This window comes from Chelonoidis abingdonii, chromosome 6 (assembly GCF_003597395.2).
Source record: "Chelonoidis abingdonii isolate Lonesome George chromosome 6, CheloAbing_2.0, whole genome shotgun sequence".
Classification (NCBI taxonomy): domain Eukaryota; kingdom Metazoa; phylum Chordata; order Testudines; family Testudinidae; genus Chelonoidis; species Chelonoidis abingdonii.
In genome coordinates, this window is record NC_133774.1 from 93,726,986 (window position 1) to 93,741,310 (window position 14,325).

At 43.4% G+C, this 14,325-nt stretch overlaps 1 protein-coding gene across 1 annotated transcript in view; it reads left to right on the forward strand.

Annotated features, from left to right (window-relative positions):
- The window catches only part of FRMD3 (FERM domain containing 3), a 229,575-nt gene that overhangs the window by 183,865 nt on the left and 31,385 nt on the right, over window positions 1-14,325 (forward strand). Inside the window, exons 10-13 of the mRNA XM_075067252.1 lie at window positions 1,632-1,720; window positions 5,937-6,011; window positions 6,624-6,692; window positions 14,105-14,226. Of these exons, the coding sequence (XP_074923353.1) occupies window positions 1,632-1,720; window positions 5,937-6,011; window positions 6,624-6,692; window positions 14,105-14,226 (355 nt within the window). The remainder of the gene's footprint in view (window positions 1-1,631; window positions 1,721-5,936; window positions 6,012-6,623; window positions 6,693-14,104; window positions 14,227-14,325) is intronic.

Sequence of the window (14,325 nt, forward strand, 5' to 3'; positions counted from 1 at the left end):
GGGTCAGCTGACTCAAGCTCACTGGGGCTCAGGCTGTGGGCCTAAAGATAGCTGTATAGATGCTCAGTTTTGGGTTGGAGCCCAGGCTCTGAGATCCTACCCACTCGTTGGGTCCTAGAGCTCAGGCTCCAGGCTGAACGCAAATGTCTGCACAGCAATTTTACAGCCTCACAGCCCATGCCCTGTGAGCCTGAGTCAGCTGACTGGGGCCAGCCATGGGTGTTTAATTGCTGTGTTTATATATATATACCCTCAGAGCCAGAGAGTTGGACAAGGCAGACAGAGATTAATGGAAGACTCGAGTTTAGAGGAGCCTTGCTGTGGTTGCTTGAATTATGTTGGGACTTTAAGGACAGTTTTGAATTGTTTTGACTTACGTTAATAAACTAGAACTCAAGAAAGGCTGCTGCTGTTTGACTTGTGAAACCTTTTGGGAGTTGAGTCCAGAAAGGTAAAGTGAAGCAGGGTACTATAGAGTCACCCCAGGCACAAGAAGCACTCAAGAGGCCTTAACCCAGACCTGAATTTTAAAGTCTCTTGATTTGTTTGGGAGCCTTCTGATTTGAGGTGCATCCTGCTGGACTCCCAAGCAGCTGCCTGGGAGAACTGCAGACTTGTGGGAGAAGCTCACTATCTAGTATCTGTATAGTTAGTGTCTTCTAGTATTCGTTCATTCTCCAGTGTTCTGACCACAGAGGCTCTGCCTAAAGCATTCTTCTTAACCTGTCCATGACCTTCAGGATGGTAGAGTAATGCAGATCAGAGTGATGTTGGGCATTGCTGTCTCCAAGGCTGTGGCCATGCTGAGGACCATAGTCTAGATTGGGGAAGAAGGGAGGATGGAAGAAAGAAAGCTAGACATGGAGAATGAGAAACTAGCGGGGGTATATAGAATGAGCCACGACAAGGGATGTGGGGGGAGTCAGTCCAGGGAAACAGGGAAATTTAAATGAGAGTGCTGGTGGGGTTGGGGTGGGGTGTTTGAAGTAGTGGATGAAGAGAGCCAAAGATAGGCATGGACATGGTAGTGAGAAGGAGAGCCAGTCAGCAGGGAGAAGGAGTAGCCAAGGAGAGGGAAGGAGGACAAGGGAGACTATGTGGAGAACAAGAGCGAGAGGAGAAGAACATAATGGAAAGTCAAGGGGGAGCCAGGTCAGAGAAGATGGGGGAACTTGAGGAGGAAGTGATGGCTTTGGGGGAGAGAATTTTTTGTCTTTATATGCAGGAGAAGCAAAGAATTCAAGGATTGAAAGGGGAATTGAGGCAATGCATATTCATTAAATATGAAAATTAGGATGGTGCTTCATTTGCATAAAACTCAGCTTTAACTACCTACAGCTATAATGAACGTGACCTTGAGTCCTTTTCTCTGTTAATAAATCACTCAATCAGCTCCTTCTCCCCCACAAAAGGAGCTTTGCTATGTGAAAAATCCATTTTCACAGATGGGGGCGGGAAAATCAAGTGCAAATGGATTGCAATGAAGTGTGGATTGGTGTCACTTAGGAAAATTTTGATCCTAAATGTTTCTAGTGGATGGAGTTTCTATCAGTTCCCTGGAAGACTATTTCACAGTCTTTAAAGAATTCAACTTGTATGTTTTTTTTCTTATTTCTTTTTTCGAAACTTAGAAAAAGGCTATGTTGTCATTTCATACCTCTACACCAGCAGCCTGTAAGCATCTTTGGAAGTGTGGGGTGGAGAACCAGGCTTTTTATAAGTAAGTAAATCTACATCAGTTCATCATAGTAAAAGAAAAGCATGTGCACTAAGGTAGAAGATGGTTCCATGTGAAATTATGTGTGTGTCATTAACAGGATGGAAGACATAAACAGTATTGCTGCATCATTTAAATGTCAATGCTAAAGTATATTTGGATAAATATGCAAATTGGTATACTGGGAGGTAGTACTTCATTACAAATGAGGATCATAGTTGGAGGCATTTGGTGCTTTTTAGGGTGGAGGATCAAGAACTTTCTTCCAAATACCCTATATTAGCTAAGATTGTAGCAGCAGTGTGTAGCTAAGTGAATAGGATGAGAGACCGGGAGTCAGGGAACATGGGTATTACTCTTTGTCATAAACAGATTAAGGGTTAATGTCTCTTTTACCTGTAAAGGGTTACAAGCAAGGAACTGGAACACCTGACCAGAAGACCAATCAGGAGACAAGATACTTTTAAATATGGGTGGAGGGAAGCTTTTGTGTGTGTTCTTTGTCCGTTGTGTGTTCTTCTCTTGGGGGGTCTGAGAGAGACCAGACATTACTACAGGCTCTCTAAGTTTCTGTTCAAATAGTAAGTAAGAACAGGCGGTTTTAGTCTTTTTAATTGGTTTTCTCTATTTGCAAATGTGGATCTGGCTGGTTAACTTTTATATGTGTAGTTGCTGGGAATATTTTGATTTGTATTGGTACTGGGGGAAAAGTTTCTCTCTAGTGTCTGTAAGCTATAGGACCCTGTAATATTTACATCTTGAAGTTACAGAGATAATTCTTTACTTTTTCCTTTCTTTTATTAAAAGATTTCTTTTAAGAGAACCTGATTGATTTTTTTCCCTGTTTCCCTTGTTTAATCCCAGGGGACTGGGTTTAAACTCACCAGGACTGGTGGGGGAGACGGGAGGGGGGAGAGGTGGAATCTCGCTCTGTTTTCCTTGAATCTGTTTGTCTCTTTGTGGAAGGGAAGGGACATGCTTCTCTGTGTTGTGATTTAAAGAGTTTGGATCAGTAGTCTCTCAGGGTAGCCCAGGGAGGGAAAGTCTGGGAGGGGGAAAGGAGGGGGGAATGGTTTATTTCTCCTTGTTTTAAGAACCCAAGGGATTTGGGTTCTTGGGGTCCCCAGGGAAGGTTGGGGAGATCAGAGTGTCCCAAAACACTATATTTTTGGGTGGTGGCAGTGCTATCAGATCTAAGCTGGTAATTAAGCTTAGAGGATTCATGCTAGTATCTCATTTTCTGAACTCTAAGGTTCAGATCTGGGAAGGAATACTATGACACTCTTGGTTCAGCTGTTGACCACCTCTGCAAACTTGAGCAAGGCACTTAACTGTTCTGTATCTCAGTTTCTCCTTTGAGTAACATGGAGAGAATAATACTACCCACCTCTATTAAGTGCTTTGAGATCTATGCTAGGAGTGTACTAAGCCATAAGTATTATTCATCCGGGCATTTTTGAATAAACATTGTTTTCCAGTGAAGCCACAAGGGCTGGTAACTGGTGACTAGGAATTCCACAGCATGGGTTAATACACTTCAAAAAGATGGAAGTGCTGTGGGATGCATTTGGGAAAGTTTCCACTCATCTAGTTCAAAAAGTAAATGGCTGTAAAACAGTTGCAAGAGAAGGAAGAAGTCCAGAAACTATCCCCTCTCCTACACATCAAAAGATACCGTGCAGATAAATCATCAAAGGTACTCATTCATTTTTTCCTTTCCCCAGTTAACTTAATTAGATCTTTCGCCTTAACTAACATTTCCCTTTGGGCATGTTTCTTTTATTCCTGCTACTTTGAGTATCTTTACAGCATCTGGCATAGTTCATTTTGTAAAAATACTGCTTCTTTGGTGCTTGCAAAGTAGCCAACACTGGTGGGAGGGGGAATGACTTGTGACTGGGTAGACAGAATTTGTGTTTTAACAAGGGTGTTAATTGCCTGTTTTATGTTGAAGCAGGTTCTTTAAGTTTTTAACATGGATGCAACAGTGTGTTTGAATGAAAGGCATAAAATATAGGCCTAATACAATATAGCCATTAATTTATTTAGATTCCATTTGAAAACTGAAGTGGAATTATTATAGAGGATCTACTTAAGAACATTCTTCACCTTGGGAAAACTGGGTGGGAAAACAATCTGTGCACGCATGTTTGATTTTTAAACATTTAGATCTGATTGCAATCATTTTTAGTAATATAAAACAGAGAATGGTACAATACTCACTCTCCCAGCTACACTAAAGGAGAGGAATCAAATCCATTTGCCTTTTGGACAGTAGCAGCTGTCAAAGTATGAATGTCCAATGTGGACTGGTATAAAATATCTCTGATAGTTTGCTGCCCTAATAGTAATATTCATAATGTGGGTCTCAGGCATCATTGCCCTATCTACTCTTTTCCTTGCCACGCTCTCCATGTGGCTTCCATATAGCTCTGTGAGGTTGTTTCTTGAAGATTTTGAAAGTATATTCGCCTGTTTCATTTCAGCGTCCGTATGTTGGAATGGAAGTATGTTACTAATTTAGTAGAGTGAAGATGGGAAGCAGCACTCCATGGATGGAGTACACTGGCAGATTAGGAAATAGTGGTTGCTATAACTCAGCAGTCTGCAGGCTTAAATTGAAATGAAGATAGGTTGCATAGCATTGCAAACCATGTACACTCAAAACCTACTGATTCAAAGTGACTGGATTGGGTAGAGACTACACGTACATTGACTGTGTGAAGACACAGAAAATATAGCTGTTTTCTGAGTGAGGAACTCCTGTTCTTTTGTTTCCTATTGGTTTCAATGATACCAGTGTGCTCACTGCAGCATCCATGTGGGGAGTCCTTGTGTGGCTTGCTGGAGGAAAAAGGGTTCTTGCCACTTTAAGGGGCCCTCCCCCTTACAATGGGTAGTAGAAGGGGAGGGGGGAAAGTTTTACCAGCATGGATCAGGAAAGGGGAGAGGAGCAGGAAGCAGTTGGGACAGGTCTTGAGAGAAGACTGCCCTTCCTGCTGACTGAAAGAGTGAGGGCGGGGTATTTATATCCCAGGCAGTCCCAAAAAAAGCCTTTTCTTACCTGGATCAGGCTGGCATTCGGACCCATGAATTTGTAAAGGGGCTGGGTTTCCTCATGACTCACTCTGCTAGTTGCCCTTTTCTTTGGGGGCTGGGAAAGAGTTTTTCCCTCACCACCAGATGGCTGAGGTTGTGCGGGGTACTTGTCTTCCTCACATAGGGTGACCAGACAGCTTGTGAGAAAAATTGGGATGGGGGTGGGGGGTAATAGGAGCCTATATAAGAAAAGACCAAAAATCGGGACTGTCCCTGTAAAATTAGGACATCTGGTCACCCTATCCTCACACCAGGTCTGGGACCTTTTTGGACTAGTATGTGTACAGGTGGGGAGGGGAGTTAAGCCATAATGTCAAATCAAGTACATAAAACTCATGGCAGCTTCCCATAATGGAAGGGATACAGTTATCAGATAAAATGGACTGGGAAAGGATTTGAAGGAAAGCATCCCTTAAGGGAGCTGAGGTGTGTGTGGGGGGCTACTATGTCTCATAGCAGGGAGACGATTTCCCCCCTTCTTTTATAGCTCCCATTCACTTCAAACATGGGGAGAGTGGCAGGATCCCAGCAATGGGCTGGCTGGGATCAGTTGGCGATTATATGGAAATGACTAAGCAAATTATGATGAGCTACACTGTACCATTTATTGCCAGGTTCTTCCAGATTTTTAGGTGAATAAAGATGTGGCCTAGTTAAACCACATCCATTACCTCCTGTCCTCCTCCTGCCATGGCTGGGCAGTGTGGAAGTAACTACATCTCTGTCCTAATCCTCCCACATACAGGATATTGTAAGAACCCTCGCAGGGGCTGCTAGATTTCTATGGTGCATGGGTCACATGGTATATATAAACTTCTGTGGCCCTATAGGAGCGGAGCACGTTTTACTTTCTTGCTCTGTTATCCAGATAATCACTCATTGACATGCAGTCTTTCCATACAATTTAAATTGTGAAATACCTGTTATGTTTCACATGTAATTTTATATTGAAATTATTACACATACCAATACAAAAGTTTTTAAACTGCCATTTATTGAACATTATGCTATAGTAGAAAAATAACACAGTTTGTCATTTGTCTTGCTCATTTCTGTACATTAAGCTGCTTTTTACACTTTCTGAAAATGTGACAACCATACACTCTTCTTTTTCTGGAAGGTATGCAAAATCAAGTCAGATCAAGACGATGTCCAGCAGCAAAATATTTTTTAAAGGCAGTAGATTTCGATATAGGTATGCACTTTCTTGTCCTTGTGGTGGTTTTTTTGTTAAGATTAACCATTCTTAGGGTGGAAGAGAGAGCTTGGAAAACTATTAATGGGAAATTGAGCCTTTACCTCTAGGGTACCCAATGCAGGTCAGTAGGGATTCAACGCCTGATTGCTCTTCAGTGTCTTTTATTAAATGAGTTGGTGGTTTCATTTAGATCTTAGTGAACAGTGTTTCACATAAGAAAAAAAGGCACAATATTTGACACTAGTTGTCATCCTTTGTTGCAGTCTCAAGACAAGACAACATTTGGATAGCGTAGAGATTGAACTAATCTCACCAGATGCCTCTAGAATCAGGGTAGACGTATGTTGGTGAGACAGCAGGGTGAAACTCATGCTGACACAGCTCTTCTGTTCTGCAGATAAATGATCTCCAGTATTTTCAGTAGGAGCACCAAATTGGTTTCTAATAAATTAGAAAATAATGTACTCTGGTATCCTGTTTTCTAAAAATGTGTTGCTTTTCTTTGTTACCATTTTAATAGCTCATGTTACAACTACATATTAATATTGAAATAAATTTTAAAAATCCATCAAAAGTTGCTTGGATAGCCTAATTCATGTTTTGTTACAGTGGAAAGGTTGCCAAAGAGGTTGTTGAAGCAAGTTCCAAAATCCAGAGAGAACCTCCTGAAGTGCACAGGTATGTTTTGATATTTTAACTTTAAGGACCAAAAAAGATGAGTCTGCTTTACACAGAAAAAGTTACTTTGGTTACTATGGGACTAATGGACCATCATTCTGAGCAGCCATTTGAGACAATCAATCGTAGTGAAAGATGCTATGACACAATTGTCTGTGTCACTTTTCTCTCCTAGACAAGGGAGTTGAATCAGTATTGACCTGAAATTCTTTTTAATCAATCAGTGAAATAGTTTATTGGTGTCTATATCAGGTAGGAAGTATGATCCTGGCAGAAAAAAAATCACCTGTATTTCAGCCCCAGTCATTGTCCTGTTCTTAATTGTTTAGGAGGAGGGATTTATGTAGCAACTTATCCACTGACTTAAAACCCAGTTTAAAGAGAGAGGAGAATAGTTCTTAACTTATCTGGGGGCAAGTTCTCTGGTTTGCTTTTTTCTAAAGCTATACTGTTGGACCTTTGAAAATAGACAGGTGTCTTCCTGAGACAGCCAACAGGAGTTGATCAGACCCTGATCAAAACAAATGGAAATGGAAAACTTGCACAAACTCCATGATTAGAGACTAAGCAGAAGAGAGGAAAGAAATACCAGGAGGAAAAGGAACAAGACTTTAGAAAGCTTGAAAAACATAAATTATTGTGTCAGTGACCAGAGTGATTGCTTAGTGTTTTGAATATTTGAGGCCACAGCCACTCTACTGTTGTAAAGTTAATTTTCCGTTACTTTTGTGTGTGGAGTTTGTCTGATTTTTGGTTTTGTTTTTTTTCATTGTGTCCTGAAATACCACCTATCCCTTGGTGAAGTGTGGAGAGTTGCCCTAAGTTAGGCTCCTTATAATGTCTAAAAGGTAGCATTCATAAAGATACAGTTGTGTTGTACGCCCTAACATGGACATACATGGCCACTGAATAACATTAACCAGGTGACATTTAAATGATGCACCAATCGGAGGGTCTAAAAATTAAGTGTCTTAATAAGAGTACAAAAATAAGTGGCTAGGTCTTCTATTGAGATTGAATGCACCGTTAAAGTGTGCATATGCACACTAACATAGGTGATCCACGTGATTGTGCAAGTTGTCTTGCTTTATTCTTTATTGTCCATTTTCTACCAGTCCGTTCTGAGGGATAAATACAAGTTTGATTTTTTTTTTAAAGATTTCTTTTGCATTTGGCTTTTCTGTCTTTTACAGCATTGCAAAAATAGTGTAAGTAAATGGTGACAAAATACATACCTTCTGTTGCCTACGCTGAGGGTTTACTCTGCATGGCACAAAATTGCTGCATGAACTTGGCTTCCTTTTCTTTTGATTACTATTTTAAGTAGTATGTAATTTTGTGATGAGAAGAATATTGCATTAGTAGAATGTGGGCAAATGCCCTTCTCAGCCTATACTGAAACAAGGTCCACACACTATATGGAATTGAAAACTTGCCCTCATTCAAGGGTTTGGCTGTTTTAACAAAAGCCTTTACAACATACTACTGGGGTTCCTGCCTACAACCTGTTGTATTAATTTAAATAGAGTATAAAACCCAAAGGTGTTAGCATAACCCACTCACTGTTCAGTATTAAACCATGTTAAGCAAGGTTCGGGGTTTGGTATACAGAGACCTCAGCCTGATTAGCACCATGGCAAACACACCATTAATAAAAATTCTTTTAACCTTTTATTAAAGATGAAGAAAAGAAGAAAAAACAGTTGAAGTATTTGAAATGTAAAGTATTAAGTGATGCCTTCGTTTTAACAACATGCCTTTTCCCTTTCCCTTTCGCTGGAGTGAGTTTTTAGAAGGAAAACCCCCTTGTTTGAAGTCTCTTAGATAGTATGGTAGATGAAATGGTAATGACTGTCCTTTTTGGGGAAAAGGGAAGTTAGTTGAGGCGGCCTGGAGCTGTTGCTGTTGCTAACGTCTGATCACAGGCACTGACTCCATGGGTGCTCCAGGGAAAAAATTAGCAGGGGCTTAGCACCCACTGGCAGCCAGCTTCCCCATCTACCCTCCGACACTTCCTGCCTACTGGCAGCCCTGCCAATCAACTCCTCCCCCTCCATCCCAGTGCCTCCTGCCCACCACAATCAGCTGTTTCACAGCATGCAGAAGGCGCTGGGAGGAAAGGGGAGAAGTGGGGATGGGGCATGCTTGGGAGAGGGTGGAACTGGGTGGGAAGAGGCGGGGCTGGAAAAGGCGGGGTGAGGGACTTGAGAGAAGGGGTGGGGTGGAGGCATGGCTTGGGGTGGGAACAGGTGGGATGGGTAAGGGCATGAGGGAAGGGGCAGGACCTGGGGTGAAGCAGGTGGTTGAGCACCCCCCGGAACTCATAGGAAGCCGGTGCCTATGTCTGATCCTGTTTGATCCCAGGTGGTGGTTGAGATTCAGCTGGAAACATTTGAAGTGGTGATGTCATCTGGGTTCCTCTCTCTCTGGCTCAGTCTGGTCAGGACATCTCTCAGGATTAGGACAAAGAAGGTCTTGGGTCGCAGGAGACAGTGGGGATAGCAGCTAGGATGGTGAAGCCCTCTCCAGTAGCCAGTTTTTTTCCTGAAAGTCCTGTTTAAGGACCAAGAAAGTGATTGGTGGAATAGCCTAACTCCTCATTATTTTGTCCACCAATAATACCTGTTTTTGACACAATAATTTTGGTTCACTGATTTCTGGTTCCACACTTTTCTTGTTTAACAAGCATGATCTGAACACAGTCCTTGATTTATATCAGTAGACTTTTTTGCATGGACTAATTCCATCTGTCTCCCTTTTGTATTTTTCCCATCAACATTTGTTGTTATAAGTTACTGTGACATCTTATGAACTTTCACTCACTTCTTATAGTTAATGCACAACTGCAGTAAATATATGGGCCCAATTATCACAACAACCCAAAATATCCTCTTGAAAGCACCACTCCATTCTTCTTTGAGAGCTGTCCTTGTGGGTGCTCCACTCCAGGTGTTGGTGCATCCCTGTGCCTTTGCCTGGAGATTTTTACAGCAGTACCTGCATGGGCCGTCCACACGTGGTGCCTGCCTCACAGGCTGACGGTGCCTCAAGTGTGTGTGTGTGTGTGTGTGTGTGTGTGTGTGTGGCCCAGGCTCCTCGGTTCTTTCTCTGTTGTCCCCGGCCTGAGACGGAGCTCAGCAGTCTTGCTCAAGGATTTTTGCATTTACACAGTTAGTTATTTATACAGTTTATCTACTATTTTAGTCAGATAAGTTTTATTTCCTCTCTCTCCTTATTCTCTTAACTCCCCCCCTCCCCACTTCCCAGTTTTTTTCTGTCAGTTAGACAGTTTATATTATGCCTGGCTTGCCAGGTTTTAAGAGATGGACAACATGCACAGAGGCCATCTCTATCTCTGATGGCCATTCTCAGTGTGTTCATTGTTTGAGGGAGTCCCACATCCCCCCCAGATGTGCCCACTGCAGTAAGCTGAAGGCCAGGACATAAACGGACAGAGACCTAAGGCTCAGTTAATTCTAATGGAGAAGTCCCCGACACCTGCCTGAGACCCAGGTCAGGAGTCCTACTCAAGACAAAGCCTGCCTAAGTCAACAAAGGATTAAAAAACAACAACAAAAGAGTGAGCTTAATCGCTTCCCATTGACCAGCCGGCCTCCAAACGGTCTCAGAGCAGGTCTGTGTCTTCGGGGTTGACTGCTCCACGGCTCAGCACATAAGATATTCTGGGCACTTCCAGCACTGTCTATACCCTGGCTGCTGCCGGTACACACCGTTCCAGTGCCTAGGCTGTGGGCTTAAAGTTGCCTGCTTCTTCTAATACGCCACTGCAGAGGACTCAGTGCCAACTCAGCTGAGGCTGCCTGTGCCACACATAGGTATGGTTGCTGTATCTCAACCACCTATGCATATGCGTACGGTACCTCACCAGTCTGCACTGGCCAACCCTATGGCACTGCTGCTGCACCCAGGGCAGTATTCCGACTTCTTCTACCTTGACACCACAGTTTATTCATTTGAGTGATTTGCTAGTCTCGCCAACACCCATTACTTGGTACCTATCTCTCACTGGAACTGTTGGCATGGCGCCAAAAGCTATCCCCTATTCCCTCTCGCTTTTCTAGTAATGAGGGTGATGAAGTTGAGGGAGTTTTTTCACCACACCATTCCTCCCCTCAGACTCCTGCTAGCATGGGACCAAGGAGCTCAAGGTCCTCATATTCCAGAGACTTACCACCCTGGTATGGACACCCATGGATGGGACCACCCAGGCCCTTCCCTGGACAATGACATTACTGGAGCCTGTGGGGGTTCTACAGCAAGCACCACAATAACCAACACAGCCCACGAAGAGGTGACACCTGATGTGCTTCTGAACCCGTGCACACTTCTGCAATGGACGGACAGGAGCAACCTGCTGTGGTGCATGCAGAAGAGGGGACACCTGACACCTCTCCAAATAATAATTCATCCTCCTCACCAGACGAGGCTATTATACTTCCACCCCCAACGACAGGAGATGATTGTACTCATTTTCAGGACCACAGAAGAGTGGCTAATGAGCTCAAGATCACTCTGGAGGTGTCGGAGACTCAGCATGAGCTGACCAACATCTTACAACCTTCAACCTCCTTCAAGATACGCGGCCTACGCACAACACCAGAGGCCATATGACCACCAGCAGCAACAAGGCCAGGGACCTAGGCATCAATCCCGCTACTTCATGCTATCGACACCGTCCTAGCCCCCTCCACCTAATAAGCAGATTTGAAGCCTTGGTTGAGGGTATAGAAGACCTTCCAACCACTCCAGCGCTTATGCTTCCCATCCAACCTTTTGGCCACTGTTTGCTCCCATTCTACCACAACTGGGGAGCCATCACTACAGACAGGTTGGCCATAGAGGTCCTCCCAGTTGGGCTATTCCATCCCCTTTCTGTCCATACCACCCGCCCCATCCCTCTTCAGGGACCCCTCCACGATCACTTTCTCAACCAAGAGGTGTGACATCTTCTACAAATAGGAGCAGTGGAGATGATGCCCGATCAGCACAGGGGAAAAGGGTTTTACTCCCAGAAAAGACTTTACTGACCGAAAAGAAAAATGGGAGATGGCAATGCATTCTCAAACTCAGACAACTCAACAAGTTCATCAGAAAGCAAAAATTCAAAATGATTACCCTCACAGCTATAATTCCAGCACTGGAACAGGGAGAGTGGTTTTCAGCCGTTGACCTGCAAGATTTTTATTTTTAGGTAACTATACACCCCGCCCATAGGCGTTTTTTCTCAGATTTGTTATGAGCTCAAATCATTGCCAATACAGGGTTCTGCCCTTTTGGCCTCTCAACAGCACCTTGCATCTTCTCCAAGATTCCTGCAGTGGCAACAGTGCACCTAAGGAATAAAGGAATGATAATTTTTCCTTACCTGGATGATTGCCTGCTCAAAGCGCAGACTCTTGAGGAGGCCATCCAGGCCATTCAGATGACCATCGACTGCTGGCAGGGTCTTTGCCTACAAATAAACAAAAACAAATCCACATTAACTTCTGCTCAACGATTGGAGTTCATAGGCGCTCACATCGATTCCATAACCGGACTCGCATCTTTCCCATTTGACAAATTCAACACTATAAAGAATCTGGTCACCAAATTGCAGAACAGCCCGCAGGTCACTATCCGTGACTGTCTGCACTTCTTGGCCATATGGTCTCTTGCACTTTTGTGGTCAAGAATGCACACTTCTACATGTGGTGCCTACAGGGTTGGATGACCTCTTGCCTCCAGTTTCTCCCAAGAACCAAAACATTGCCTGCATGTTTTATATAAACAGACAAGGGGGAGCTTGATCCGACTTGTTCTGCACCGAGGCTATGAAACTTTTTGCAATTGGTGTCTCTAATACAAATCCAAATTTCAGCCTCCTACCTACCCAGTTCACTAAATACCACTGTGGACAAGCTCCGCAGATCTTTTTTTCCCCCTAAATCACAAATAAGAGAGAAATGATACCATCGTACACAACATATTCAAAATATTAGGCTACCCGCAACTGGATCTTTATGCAACTGCGACCAACAAGAAATGCCTGGAATTCTGTTACAGAGCAGGCCTTGAAAAGGACTTGATGGGAGACATATTCATAATCAAATGGAAGGACAATTTATTACACACATTCCTCTGGACTGTGTGTAATACCATGTCTTCACAGAGTATTACAAAAAATACGAGTGAGAGGACCAGGATCATACTAATAGCCTCTAAGTGGCCCAGACAGGTGTGGCACCCATTTGTAACGGGTATGTCTATTTCCCTGCCGATTCTGCTCCCCCCTACCCTTCCAAACCTATTATCACAATCCAGGGGTCAACTACATCACCCCAACATAATGATGCTACACCTCGAAGCATGGCTCCTCAGTGGTTCTCTAATGAGAAACTAGATTGCTCTAAACAGGTACAAATAGCACTGTTACATAGCAGAATGCAAGCCACACATACCACCTAACTCCATAAATGGACTAGGTTCACTCACTGATGCTCCATCAGACAAACTGCTCCTGCTTCCGCACCTCTTTCACTAATATTAGGCTATCTGGACTCTCCTTTAGCTCCATAAAGTACATCTAGCAGCAATTATGGTCTTTTACCATAAGACCAGACACACTACTATCTTTGCCGATCCCATCACAAAGTGGTTCCTCAAGAGCCTCCAGAACCTATACCTGGACATTCAATCACCCACTCAACTCTGCACTTGGTTCTCACATGCTTGATACAGCAACCACTTGAGCTGCTACCAACATGCTCCCTCCTACATCTATCAAGGAGAACTGCATTTTTAGTTGCGATTACATCCACCAGACATGTAGGAGAACTTGGATTACTCATGGCTGACCCATTGCACCAAAGAGCTGCTAATAATAAACTAATAAAAACAGATTGAGGACCTGAAGGCATGTTTTAGAGGCAGTGTCTAAAGTGAAAGCTGTTCTTCATGCAGTGATAAGCGTGACAGAACCACTCATGGTTTATTCTTGACCCAGTCCCAAAGACAGTGGAGCATGGTTCTCCAGCAAAATGATTAGCATTCTCTCTCTAACAGGCCATATTCTCCTCACTGCTGTGCAGCATGGAGTGGAGCAGTAAAGTTGAAATGCAGTATAAAATGAGAAGATGTGAGGCTAAATGAAGCAGGAAGCTCCCCTACTGCAAAGCCACTACTGGCCCCTCTGCAGCACTTCAGATGCAGAGCCACCATTCAGCCAAGGGTGTGACCTAATAGATAGGGGAAGAGTCAAAGGATATTCACTGTAAGTTGCATGTTCCCCTTGGGGGGAGGGGAAGGCCCATTATAACTTATGCAAAATTATTTTGAGACAAGGGCAAAGGCAGTTGTATGTATTTGTAATGATTTCTTGGGAACAAACAGATGCTGTTTATCTTTGCTTTTAGAACCAGCATTCCTCAGAGTCGTAGCTCTCATTCCTTGAATAAACAACTCATAATTAATATGGAACCACTGCAGCCCCTCCTCCCTTCGCCAAGTGAGGAAGAAGAGGTTCCTTTAGATGAAGGTGAGTCAATTATCTGACTGGTTCATACTCGAAATCATAACTGACATAAACTGTTGTTAAAACATTCCTGTACACATGGAAAGATTAACTAAAAGGTGC